This window comes from Homarus americanus, unplaced genomic scaffold (genome assembly GCF_018991925.1).
Source record: "Homarus americanus isolate GMGI-L3 unplaced genomic scaffold, GMGI_Hamer_2.0 scaffold48354, whole genome shotgun sequence".
In the NCBI taxonomy this organism is placed as follows: domain Eukaryota; kingdom Metazoa; phylum Arthropoda; class Malacostraca; order Decapoda; family Nephropidae; genus Homarus; species Homarus americanus.
The window spans coordinates 470,034-482,651 of record NW_024723833.1 but is presented as its reverse complement, the minus strand read 5'-3'; the positions used below and the strand labels follow the sequence as shown (position 1 = coordinate 482,651).

General features: G+C 39.6%; 1 protein-coding gene across 4 annotated transcripts in view; it reads left to right on the top strand.

Moving 5' to 3' along the window:
- Positions 1 to 991: 991 nt before the first annotated feature.
- The window catches only part of LOC121863712 (DNA polymerase delta catalytic subunit-like), a 115,691-nt gene continuing 104,064 nt past the window's right edge, over positions 992 to 12,618 (top strand). Inside the window, exons 1-2 of one of the 4 annotated variants that reach the window (XM_042362450.1) lie at positions 992 to 1,087; positions 10,747 to 10,829. In XM_042362450.1, coding sequence (XP_042218384.1) covers positions 10,771 to 10,829 — 59 coding nt within the window. In that variant the 5' untranslated portion in view covers positions 992 to 1,087; positions 10,747 to 10,770. Of the gene's footprint in view, positions 1,088 to 1,173; positions 1,742 to 4,375; positions 4,523 to 4,830; positions 4,911 to 10,746; positions 10,830 to 12,618 lie in introns of those variants that run through there. The other 3 variants (XM_042362451.1, XM_042362452.1, XM_042362453.1) reach the window with 3 other exon arrangements.

Sequence of the window (12,618 nt, the reverse complement as noted above, 5' to 3'; positions counted from 1 at the left end):
AGGACCTAGGTGTGTATGTTGACAATGAGCTGAAGTTCTCGGGCCATTGTGAGAAGAAGGTAAATCAGGCAAATAAATTATTGGGTCTTATAAGAAGGTCGTTCAGATATCTAGACGGTCCGTCCCTCGTGACGATCTTCAGGAGTGAAGTGCTTCCCCATCTGGAGTACTGTCACCCCATCTGGTCCCCGAGATATGCTAGGGACTGTCAGTTGGTTGAAAATGTTCAAAGGAGGGCCACCAAACTGGTGCCTGCACTTCGGCATCTCAGCTACCCTGAGAGATTGGAGCGCCTGAACTTGCCTAGCTTATACTACAGACGGGCAAGGGGGGACCTAGTTGAGGTTTATAAGCATCTCAGGGGGCACTACTCAGTTGAGTGTCCTTACTTGGAGCTGGCGGACGCTCGCCCCACAAGGGGTCACAGCTCAAGATTGAAGAAGCCGCAAGTCCGGAAAACCGTGAGGGCAAACTTTTTCGGAGTGAGGGTTGTAAACTCTTGGAACAATCTACCAGAGAGTGTTGTGACGGCACCGAGTGTGAGCTCTTTCAAGAGAAGACTTGACCAACACTGGAGCGGGTTCAGGTACATTCAGGAGCCGGTGCATGTCCAGTATTTGCCAACAGTGCGTGACAGAGACGTGACCGATCGCCCGGGCGGCTAACAAGCCGATCAGTGGCGAAGAGGATAAAAGTAAAGTAAAAGAGAGGAGGGAGGCAGAGGAAAGAAGGAAGAGAAAGTTGGAGGAGTCTGTGAGGAGGGAGAAGAATAAGAAATAATAATAATAAATAATAACAAAAGAAAAAAAAGAATAATTGTGAATTCATATTACGATTTTACAGAATAAAAATACTCTAACTGTATATATCTCCGCGTTCATGAATGAATATATTTTGAGATGACACTTAATATTACTTCATATAGAAATATCTAAATTTTAAATGAAAAAGTATTTTATCTGGTAAACTAAATTGGAATATTTCATTTGCATATTTTGTCAGGAAGCACTTTGATATAAAGTGAATGTACAGAGTGATAGCTGGCGCGGGAAACCTGCCACAGTAAACAAACGGTGGCTGTTGTCAGGTGTGTCTGAGGCTTATATCTGCTTGTATTTACTTCTAGTTATTTTACAGCATAGGATCCTACAGTTCATATATATTGAATGGTTAATATATTGAACCCTTGGTGTGCCTCTGGTGCTGCAGAACATATTGGCTGTGAGGCTATGGTACAACACCTTCCCTTCCTCGGGTTAGGGTCGCCTCGTGCCCAACACAACTCATACCCAAGATAATTCATACCCAACACAACTCATACCCAACACAACTCATACCCAACACAACTCATACCCAACACAACTCATACCCAACACAACTCATACCCAACACAATTCATACCCAACACAACTCATACCCAACACAACTCATACCCAACACAACTCATACCCAAGATAATTCATACCCAACTCACCAGATATCTCGTACCTATCTCATGCTTTGATTTTTTGGAGATGGAAGCACAGGCTTTATGTAGTACTGCAGAATACAAAGTAACCACAATTAGACAATGAAGGTGGCATGTTGATGACAACACTTCTCTAGAGGCAGGCTAGAATGGTTGCTTATAACAATGTACACGATCGGGTCAGAGTAGTGATAGGATGCTGCCAAAAGGATAATGATGACATCAGAAATGAGGCTCACAAATTTGCAGAAATGTATCCCATGATTAACAACCGTAAGTAAGAACTGGACGTATTATTGTGTTGTAAATTCTCAGCTTTGTTGTTCTTGATACAGATCTTCGTTTAGTCTGCCCTGAAGACTGTAGTAGCCTCTATTACCAGCTCCAATCCTGGCTAGAATTTACATTGGTTGGTATTATTTTACTTTAGGACATTTAGATCTCCCTATTCTGAGCATTTTGAACCCCAAGTATACTGGGCGGAAATGCGTAATAACGACATAATTGAATTTAATTGATTTTACGTAGTTTTCGGTCTTCGTCTGAGATGTTATTGGTGCATGACGCATGCACAATATTGACTGACGTCATCCATTTGTGACCAGTGATGTATCAATATCATCACGCACACTTTTTTCGACCAATCACATTGGATTTTATCAAAGGAAGCAGACTGGGTACGATTTTAATTTCATTGACCAGTCTCACAATGGCCGTGTGGACGTTGGTTGTCATTTGTGCTCCTACAATTATTTTAAGTTTATTACTGAGTTTTACGAGAAAGACGATCATTCTACCTAATTCTTACGTATCCTGGTCCTTCTACTTCTAACTCGGGTAGTGTACCTTCAGACATGGCGCACCCCAAAGTTTTAAACTACTGAAACATTTAGGTTAGTTTAAGCTAGGCCTACCGGGGGTCTGGGGGCAGAGCCCTCTGCTAGTGGTTAGGTTAGGTTAGGTTTTGATTGGTCAGATGACTTGTTTTTGTTTTCTCCCCCACCCAAAAACGCTGATTTCCCAGGCTCTCCCCCATTATTGTTGGGGGGGGGGGGACAAAAACGAGCAATTTCCGACAAAAATGAAGGTCAGATTAGTTTAAACTCACCAAAATGCACTGGAAAAACATATTGGTCAACCCCGAGGGACTCATGTCCTAAAGTAAAAATTTACCCATTGGTTTTACATAATTTCTTCTTCAGTCTTGTTTTCTTATGTCATAAGTGATCCAGGGTATTTAAAGGACTCAATTTTTTTAAATATTCATTCCACTTATACCGATACGGTATGTTGTGGGTTTTTCCTTTGGTTTCATTCCAGGTCAATTTATAGTACCGTAATACAGTACACCGGTGTTTCTCTTGCTGTTTTTAATGTGTATTTTGCAATGTTTAGATAATTCTAAGACATTTATCTTCTATGATATTTCTGCCGGAAATAAAGGATATCCGAGATAATGAAGCCATCTTGGATCTAAAATAAAATTCAAGCGAGCAGCGGTGGGGGGGGCTTATACCGAGCTGTGATTGGTTGGTCCAAAATCATACCCACCAATTAATGTCCAAAGAACAACTGTGCCTGTGTCAGACTCTTGCGTATGTGTAATGCAGCATATTAACCAACACTGGGACAGTGATAACATCAACATGAACTTAAAAAATATACGATTTTCCAAAAATTTATTGTGATTTCACCGAAAGTAATCATGAGCAGAAGAAATACTGTAGAAGAAAAGTGTCTTTGAATTATCCAAGCTACTGATTCCAAAACTTAATATCCTAAAAATTGCTGGATGACCGAAACGATAATAATACCGTTGAAACTGTTTTTACTATGGTGAACGAATTGACCTTCATTTCTGGCACAACTCAATAGTTTCTGAGATAAGCCCCTCCTCCCTTCTCAGAATCTAGGGATTTTCTCTAAAAATCAAGGTAAAAAGTGTTCAAAACACATTGAAAACCATCGGAAAAAAGTTTTGAACCTAACCTAATTAAGCCAAACCTAACTGGGGAGCTCCACAGTCGTTTGATGTTCTGGGTGTGTACCGCCACGTACAAACATACTGTACATAATAAAATGTTAAATATCTCGCTTAAACATAATTTGCGCCAGAAATGCCGTTGAAGAAAAGTGTCTTAGAAATGTCAAAACTACTGATTGCACCTAAAAAATTCCCAAGATACGTTTAGTGGCAACAAGTGAAATAATAATTTTTTTAGTGAGTGCGCTCTGATTGGCTAATCGTCCATTAACGGCAAACAATGCGAGAACTAGATTTGACTGTGATTCTGGCTGCATTTGGCATTTATTTAGACGTGAGTCGATCATTGTGTAGCTATAAACATACCTAACCATATTTCTGTTGTGCGTGGAAACTACTCACAAAAATAGAGGTAAAGATTCATTTTAGGTTGAACATGGAATTTCATATTTTATTTGTATAGGGAGAAAGCCAAAAAACTATAACTGTACAGTATTCTATTATGTTTCCGGCATAAATTTATATTTTTTGAGTATTTTAACCGATAAGAACCTCCACAGTTGCCAACAATATTGGCTATTCAAAGTGGGCAGTAGAGGGAAAATGTGGGGTAAAACTCTAAAAAGAACACAAAACAAGTCTTTGAAAACCTAGCCTAATTTACTTTTTACTTTTACCCGCTTCACCACTGATGGGCTCGTTAGCTGCTTGGGCAATTGACCACGTCTCTTGTTACACACTGTTGGCAAGTACTGGGCATGCCCTGGCTCCTGAATGTACCTGAACCTGCTCCAGTTTTGGTCAAGTCTGGCCTTGAATGAGCTCACGCTCGGTGCTGTCACAACACACACTGGCAGATTTTTCCAAGAGTTCACAACTTTCACTCCGAAAAAGTTTGCCCTCACAGTTTTCTGGACTTGCGGCTTCTTCAACCTTGAACTGTGACCCCTTGTGGGGTGGGTGTCCGCCAGTTCCAGGTATAGTATGTATACTCGCACCAAAAAGTATCGGTGCAGGGTGAGATCGACGACTTCGGAAACGATACGTATACACTGTGATATGTCGGGAAGGTTAGTAAGTGTATCCTCATAATCCCCCCCACTAGGTGTTGCCATATGGCTGACAATCAGTGTGTTTGTTTCCTCTTTACGGATTGTTGCTTTGTGTCGACTGAATGATGAGCGAGGGTTCAGTCTCGGTGAACGTGGGTATAAAACAGAGGCAATATGAAGCAGTAGAGATCTACACATGCCAGACGACATGGAAACCTCAGAGGGAACACGAGGAGCTATTAATGCCCTTCATAACGAAGGGTACGGCGTCACAGATATTAGCCGGCTGGTTGGTGTCCACAGGAACACCGCTGCACGATTGATTCGGCGATACCTCGAAACTGGTGCTACAGACGACAGGTCTCCGAGTGGCCGTCCACGTTGCACCACCCATCAAGATGACCAGGTTGAGTGGTTTATTTTGTAACATAAATTAATGTGGCAATATTCACAAGTATCACAAATAATTTTGTTAACAGGGAGCTCCTCATATTTCATACTGTCTATTTATCACTTCCCGACCTTATTTATAACGGTTTGTTTCACTTGACCAGGCCATAGTAACTGCTCAGCAGGATTACAGGGCTGCCAACATACGGCTGGAACAACTCGCCTTTCCCAATACCTATCGTCACTGGTCTCAAATTGTTCGCACTACAGTATGCACCGATACTTTTTGTTGCACGTGTACATTTGACTGAGTAGTGCCCCCTGAGATGTTTATACTGTACACTTAGATTTGGTCACCCCTTGCCCATCTGTAGTATATGCTTGGCAGTTGCAAGTGTTCTAATCTCTCTGGGTAGCTGAGGTTCCACAGAGCAGGCACCAGTCTGGTGGCCTTCCTTTGGATATTTTTAATCAATTGACAGTCTGAAAATACCATACCGCCACAAGGAGTTGTTTGATTTCGTTCAATAAGCTAATAGAACCTGACCTAACCAACCAAAAGAAACCTACCCAACCTTACCTAACTTCCTAGCCAAGGGGGGGGACCCCATCATATTAAACAAAAAGTTCTTAGCCAATCAGAGCTCACTCACGGTATATTAGCGTTAGTATGAACTTAGCCTGTAATTGCAAAATATCCACTACGATCTGTTTTTGAAGTTGTCTCCGATGAGATGACTTCCTCGATCAGACTGTTTTCAAAGGTTGGTTTGATGTTATTTTCAGTATTTTACCCCACATTTTCCCTGTACTTCAAAGCCCTGCCTACTTAAATAACTAATGTTTTTGGTAATTTTGTTGGTCAAAATACTAGAAAATTAAAATTTCCTACAAAAATTTCATAGAAGAAAGGTGTTTTAAAATTGTCTAAACTACATGGTAGGTACTGTATACTAAAACAAGCCAAAAGTTGTGGGGCAATTAAAAGCAATACTGTATTCCCATAATTTCTAACTGTGTCCTCTTGGTCCTGAGTACATCGCAGAATCCCTCCACATTTGTACTAATTTGCTGACTTCATTATCATAGTAACCTTTTAAAATCATTATTTTTTTTTATCATATCTCCCCCCTATTTGTCTACAGTATATCTCATATTAGGCAACTTCATTTTCCTTAACCTTTGTGGGTATAATAGGTTTTGCATCTCTGGTAACAGTTTAGTAACTCTCTGTTGGACTGCTTCCATCTTTTCAATAAGTTTGGTAATTTCTGAGAACAGAAATACCACCTGAAGGAGTTGTTCGATTTCGTTAATTTTAAAAGAGGCAGCATTTTTTTATTTTAACTACAGAGTATACTAGTATTTTTGTTAATATTTTTTAGTTTTTCTCAATCTCTGATCATAATTCATCTGTAGTAGGTAGGTAATGAAGTCTGGGGGAAATTGCGGGGTAAAATACGATGAAAAACTGATCATATGACACTAAAATGATGTTTGTACTTGAATAAATTGGGTAAAATTCTAGTTTCGGTCATCCCTGTTTTTTGAAGTGTTGTGAATGATTTTGATCTTACTTAACCAACCTAACATAACCTAGCCTAGCCACAGAACCCAGGAACTACAGTACGTAGTATATCTAACCTAACCTAAATTCCTAAGATTCCCCAGATGACAAACTAAAATAATGCCAGAAATGAATTATTTACCATAAACACTCCTCCAAAAACTCAGTAAAATTATCATCTTGGTCATTCACCTATTTGGAAGTTGAAATTATGTTTTTCCGACTGGGAAAATAACAAAAACAAAAGGTAATTTGTGATGGATATGAAGGTCAGAATCGTTTAAAATTCATAAAAAAATGCCAGAAAAACATAATTGGTAACTTAAAATCCTAAAATTTGCTGGATGACTGAAATGATACTAATAATAAAATCTGCTGAGTCAGTGCCTGTTTTTTCTGCTCATTTTGTTTACAACTGACCCGCTTAGTTTGAGCATCCTCTCACATCTACAAAAAAACGTAAAAACACACCATGGCACTTCAACAAAGTTGCTTTCATTGGTACCAGGTTAGGGGCATTTCTTTTGTTGGTTAGGTTAGGTTCGGTTCTAGTAAATGTCGCTTCTTTTAAAACACTTACTATAATGATAAGAACATCTGGGAAAAATGAATGAAATCGAACAATTTCTTCTGGTTGTAGTGTTGTCCTCAGACATTATTATTACAGTACCTGTGCTGTAGTTTTTTTGGTAATGCAGTTAGTTTTAGTTAGTTTAGTTTAACAAATTTATTGACAAAGCTTGGAGTACAGTTTGCCTATTCTGAGTAATTCAGTCAGGCCTTGACACTGAGGGTAGGGTGGTATCACTTCTCACTGCCATGCAGGACAGAGGTTCGTACACAAAGAAATACATCATATTCATTAGCAGTGTATATAGGTCAGAGACAAGTGGGTGATATCACTGTTCACTGCCATGCAAGACAGTGGTTCATATACATTGAACGTCAGGCTTTCACTACAGCCAATGAAATCTTTCCATCTGTGCAGTTGTTAGTAAGTCACATATCAGGTGAGCAGGCAGTGTCATGCCAAAGTGTTGTTGATGGTTGCTCAACAGTCGACCCTGAGCTAAATATTGATATAGAAGAAGCTGATGCCATTATAATTCCTCATGCTGTGCAGAATGGAACCTGCAAGATCATAGTGTTGTCCTCCAACACTGATGTATTTGTGATGTTAATGTATTACTGGTGTGAACTTAAATCTTGTGGACTTACTAAGCTTTGGGTGAAAACCGGTCATGGCGATTCTACACGCTATACTGTATGTACTAACCCCTTAGTGTTTATATAAATGTGGGGTAGTACATTAATTTTATATAACTTCATCACCCCCTGTAACTTTCCACTGGCTATGAAGTTCATGTTCAGAGCACGTGATAAGTGTGCCCACGGGAAGTTGCGTCACATGGTGCTGAGCTAAGGATTAAGTAACCGGCTCTCTGGCCACCTATTGCAGGCAGTAGTTTGGTATCACTCACTAGAGGAAGACGTTATTTAGAGTCATCGTTGAGGTGACCCGTCTTCCTCAAGGGAAGACGTCGGATATATTTCCATTCTCCCTTGAGGGTCCCTACTCTCACTCAAACTCTCACATCGACAGGATGTACTAAGCAGAGCTATTTAAGATAGCCTCCATCCTCATTTAACACTCATAGCTACAGTGATAATCCTTTTTGAAAGTGTACATAGAACTCTTTTTATAATAAACAAACAAAAGGAACATATTGGATTTCACTACAGAAGATTCAATAAACTTTTATCTATATTTTAGTACGTCTAGAATATAAGGTAATGTGCTTCACAAGTGATTGTTACAAGTGGTGACAACCCAGGAAGGTTGTTACATATATGACAGCTTCACAAGTAGCTGTTATAAACAAGTAACGTCACATCAACAGATACACAAGTGGGAAAGGGTAGAGAAAATATTTATTCTCCCTGTTCCCGTGATAACTTGAAGTTTATAGTTACATGTATTCCCATACTCATTTTGGCTTCCACTGTAGGAGCAGACCTTTGTAAAGTATTGCCAGTAGTCCATACTCTAGCAGGTTGTGAATACGCTAACAAAATGGGAACAAATTGCACAGCTGAGAGCAAGCCTTGAAAAGTTCCCAAAGGATTTTGCAATAAACTGATGATTAAACCTGGAAAAGTAGATTGCAGTAAGTGAGGAATACCTTACACTGGTGTTGAAGACTGGGACCAAATGCAAAACTACGGATCTACTAAGGAATCATGTGTACGGTCAACAAAAAAATTTCTGCACCTTTATGGTGTTATACAATATGACACACCGGACCAAGAATTCTGAACAACACTCATTTACGTGGGTGATTCCTGTTAATTTCTCTGTATTAACTATATGTGATGTAAGAAACACATCATACTGGTTATACAATGCATCACACAACCAGAAATACCAACCTTACCAAATTAACATGGCCTCAGGTGGTGATCGTTGCAGAGGCCATCAGACCAAGGGATAAAGAATATTTTTTTGCTGACTGTACCATCATAGTAAAGGACTGTGTCTAGAGGAACTAGCTCAAACTAGCTATGCCTTAAGGTACCATATCTTGAGAGCATATTATGCAACTTGTCAAATGGTGTCAATCTTATCCACCAAACCAAAGACATTAGGTCCCACTCATTTTGCATTTGAGGAGGTAGGCAACCTGCTTATGCCAGTAGTAACCATCAGATCTATACCTAATGAGTATGCTTTGCATTGCAATTGTGTGAGGTGTGTAAATATTAGGTGCATCTGTCAAAGGGAGGGGAGGCCATGCTGTAAGTTTTACAAATGTCACCATATAGAAAACCTCAACTCTGGCAGAACATGTAATAATCTATCAGTTTGTATGTGAACATTAAAACTATGACCCAGAAAGATATAATTCACAATGAAATTTTATTAAATAAAGGGTTTGTTTTATTATTATGTTTTATTGACATGTTAACTGCCTAAACTGTGTGCATGTTTTATCATATAACTGAAAACAGATCATTATAAAGCTACATGAGTGTATACTAACCATTTTACTGCCTCCCCCCTCAAAAAAATTCCCATACACTAAGTACTGTATGTTATCTTGTTCATTAATGTGCTGATTGGGTCAAAAAGGTTGATGATGTCATTTCTGATTAATTGCTAGGTTGCCAGAGCCTGCTCTCAATTTTTTATGTCAAATGATCTAGTTTATGAATGTGAAGAGTAACTTAGAGCACATTTTGTACACACGGGCATCCCTATACAGCAGAAGAACTATTAGATGATAATTTGGTTTAGCTACAGTGTTTTGTTTCTTGTTTGTATGCTGAATCTTCACCAATTTTTTGGTTTTCATGCAATAGTTTTAAATCTCGTGGGGGTAAAAATATCTGAAAATCACTTGTGAATGGATTAGGTTTGTAGGGGTATCGAAATATTAAAGTTGTCTAGCACTCAGGATGGAAGGAAACTCTAATGTGGTTTTCTTGTATAATATATATAAGTTATATGATAGACAGTCTGGTGCTGTGTGGTGAGGGGCTGCTTGGTAGAGACGTGCTGTGAGTAGCTTGTTGGAGGAGGTAGATGTGCAGGAGCTTCGTTAGAGAAGATGTTGCCTGTTGCTGGCCTCCTGGTTGAATGAATGCTGGACAGCTAGGAGCTTGCTGGAGGAGGTGTTGCGTGTTCAGGAAGATGGGCCAGAATGAGAGTTGGTTGGTGAGGAAGCTCAGAGAAGGACATGCTCGCTGGTGGGAGCGAGGACCGCCAGGCAGGCGGAGGAGAGGCGAGGGTCGCCAGGCAGCGGCAGAGGAGGAGGTGTTGCTTGTTCAAGAAGATTGGTCAGATTGAATCTCAATGGAGAGACAGAGCTTATATACCCAGCAGCAGCCGCTATGAGTCATGGTGGGAAAACCCGAGAAGTAGCCGGTGAATAGTTTCGTTGCTAAGATACGGTAACATCTGGTTGGTTGCTAGGGAAGGCGGCACATTGGAATGTGATGGCAGGTGGTGGGCTGCTACGCAGTTAGTTTGTAGGGGAGACGTCCACTAGAGGTTTATTAGATTAGAGTTTTGATTGGTTCTTGGGGTCTGCTTCACATGTGGTTCTCAGAAAAAAGTTCTTGTTCTGTAATTGAATTTATAATCTATGTATAAAGATACATGTTTACAAAAATCCCATCACCAAATAACAAGAAATAAGATATTGAAGTTAAGTCAAACCTTTACTTCTCTGTTTTGTCCATGAAGCTGCTGTTGTTTATCCTTCTCTTGTTTTCTCTTTTCCAGAGGTTTGGTGGAAAGAAATTGAAGATGGATAAGCGACCTCGACCAGCAGGTGCAAGTAGTTCAGGAGCACCTAAAAAGCCTAAGTAAATATAGAAAAGTATATGTAGCACATACCATTTGTTGTTTGTAAAATAATGACATCTTTATCAAGCCTTCGACCATTACCACTACTGCAGCCAATATTGTGCTACACAGGAAAATGCCATAAAGCCTTATACTGTAACAAAAATATTTACAGTACTGTACTTTAAGTTTGTTTGCATCTCATTATTGTATACCCACTTAAATAATTTTGTGGTCTGTTCTTCCAAAAGTTAAGGAGGTCTTTCATCACTGTATGGAATAAACTAGAATGCATCTCAGTTAAGTTGAAGATAATGAAATGCATATGCAGGATGCTTACGTTATGTATGTAAACACTGCCTTGTAGTGGCCTTGATACCCTGATACAGTAAAAGTCCAAAAATCCGGATGCCAGAAATCCGGACTTTTAGGAAATTCAATTTTTTTTTTAGCGGGCTTTTGTGTGTATGTGCGCATGCGTGAGTGCCACAGCTGCACAGCCACAACAACGACCACGCGGTCGCCACTTTAAAACGAGCAATCAAACTGTGACAACGTATGTAATTTTGAGTCCTACTCTTTTCATTTACAGAGTACTGTATTGTACAAGCCCATAATAATGGCTCCTAAAGTAGATAAACTTCGTTGTGTGAAGAGAAAGAAGAACACGTTGAAATTGAGTGACAAACTTGAAATAATTAAGAAACTAGAACGTGGTGTGAGCAATACTTTTCTAATGGAAACATACGACATTGGAAAGTCTACAATTTATGATATAAAAGAGGCAAAGAATAAAATTCTAGAATTCACAGCTTTTTCCTTAAAACTGCTCGTTTTGATAAATGAAGCATGCTATATTTGCTAATGAATAAACTATCAAAATGTACCTGTTCATCTCTTCTGCCCGAGAATCCGGAAAATCCGAAAATCCGGACCAACCCAATCCCCAAGCAGTCCAGATTTTTGGACTTCTACTGTAAATTGAAAGGCATATTAAGTCAGAGGTTTTTGTCACTTTGTCACTGGTAGCTTCACTCCAGTTGTATTCTCTGGCATAAAACCATTCACCAAATGGGTCTTGAAATACAGTATAGAATGACTTTTTGGGAAGTCCTTCAGCCTTCTTTTGGGGGCTTTAGTATTTTATAAGGTTGATCTGTTAATTGTCATCTAACTGATCCTCCTTGCAGAACTATCCTCAAATGAGGTTAACTGTGTGACAGTCCCTCTTCCCAGTCTCACTAAAGCCAGAGCACAGCCAGTCAGCAATCACCACACACTAACATTAGAAGCTTCTTATAGTTCCTTTAGTAATCGAATTATGTTATGAAAGCTTCTCACTATTCCTTTCCCGCTTTTGTGGCAACAACTGGGTAAGAAGTTAGTGGTCACTCAGAATCCTTGGTTAAGTTAGTTATTTGTTCTGATTTTCTAGGGATACTTTGGTTCTTTTTGATAAAGGTTGGTGGTATTTTTCCCTCTCTACCTGAATTGCACAAGTGGTACTTGGTTCATCTTAGGTGTTATTAAACATTGCCAATGCTGGATGCTTTTTGTCAGTTGTTTATTGGAGTTGTGGATTCCAATGGCTAAGTTTCCCAGAGGGATCCACAATAACACCAGGAGATGCTCAGTGAGAGATGTTTGATGTCTTAATAGCCAAGATCAACTCCAGTTCTTTTGAGGTTGTCTTACCAGTCTTGGAGGGTTTGCAGTGCATCCTCCTTCATTTTTAACTGGCATTGGAATGTAAGAGGTGCCTGGCAATGGACATTAAGCCAAAAATGGAGGATTGATCCTGAAATCCCT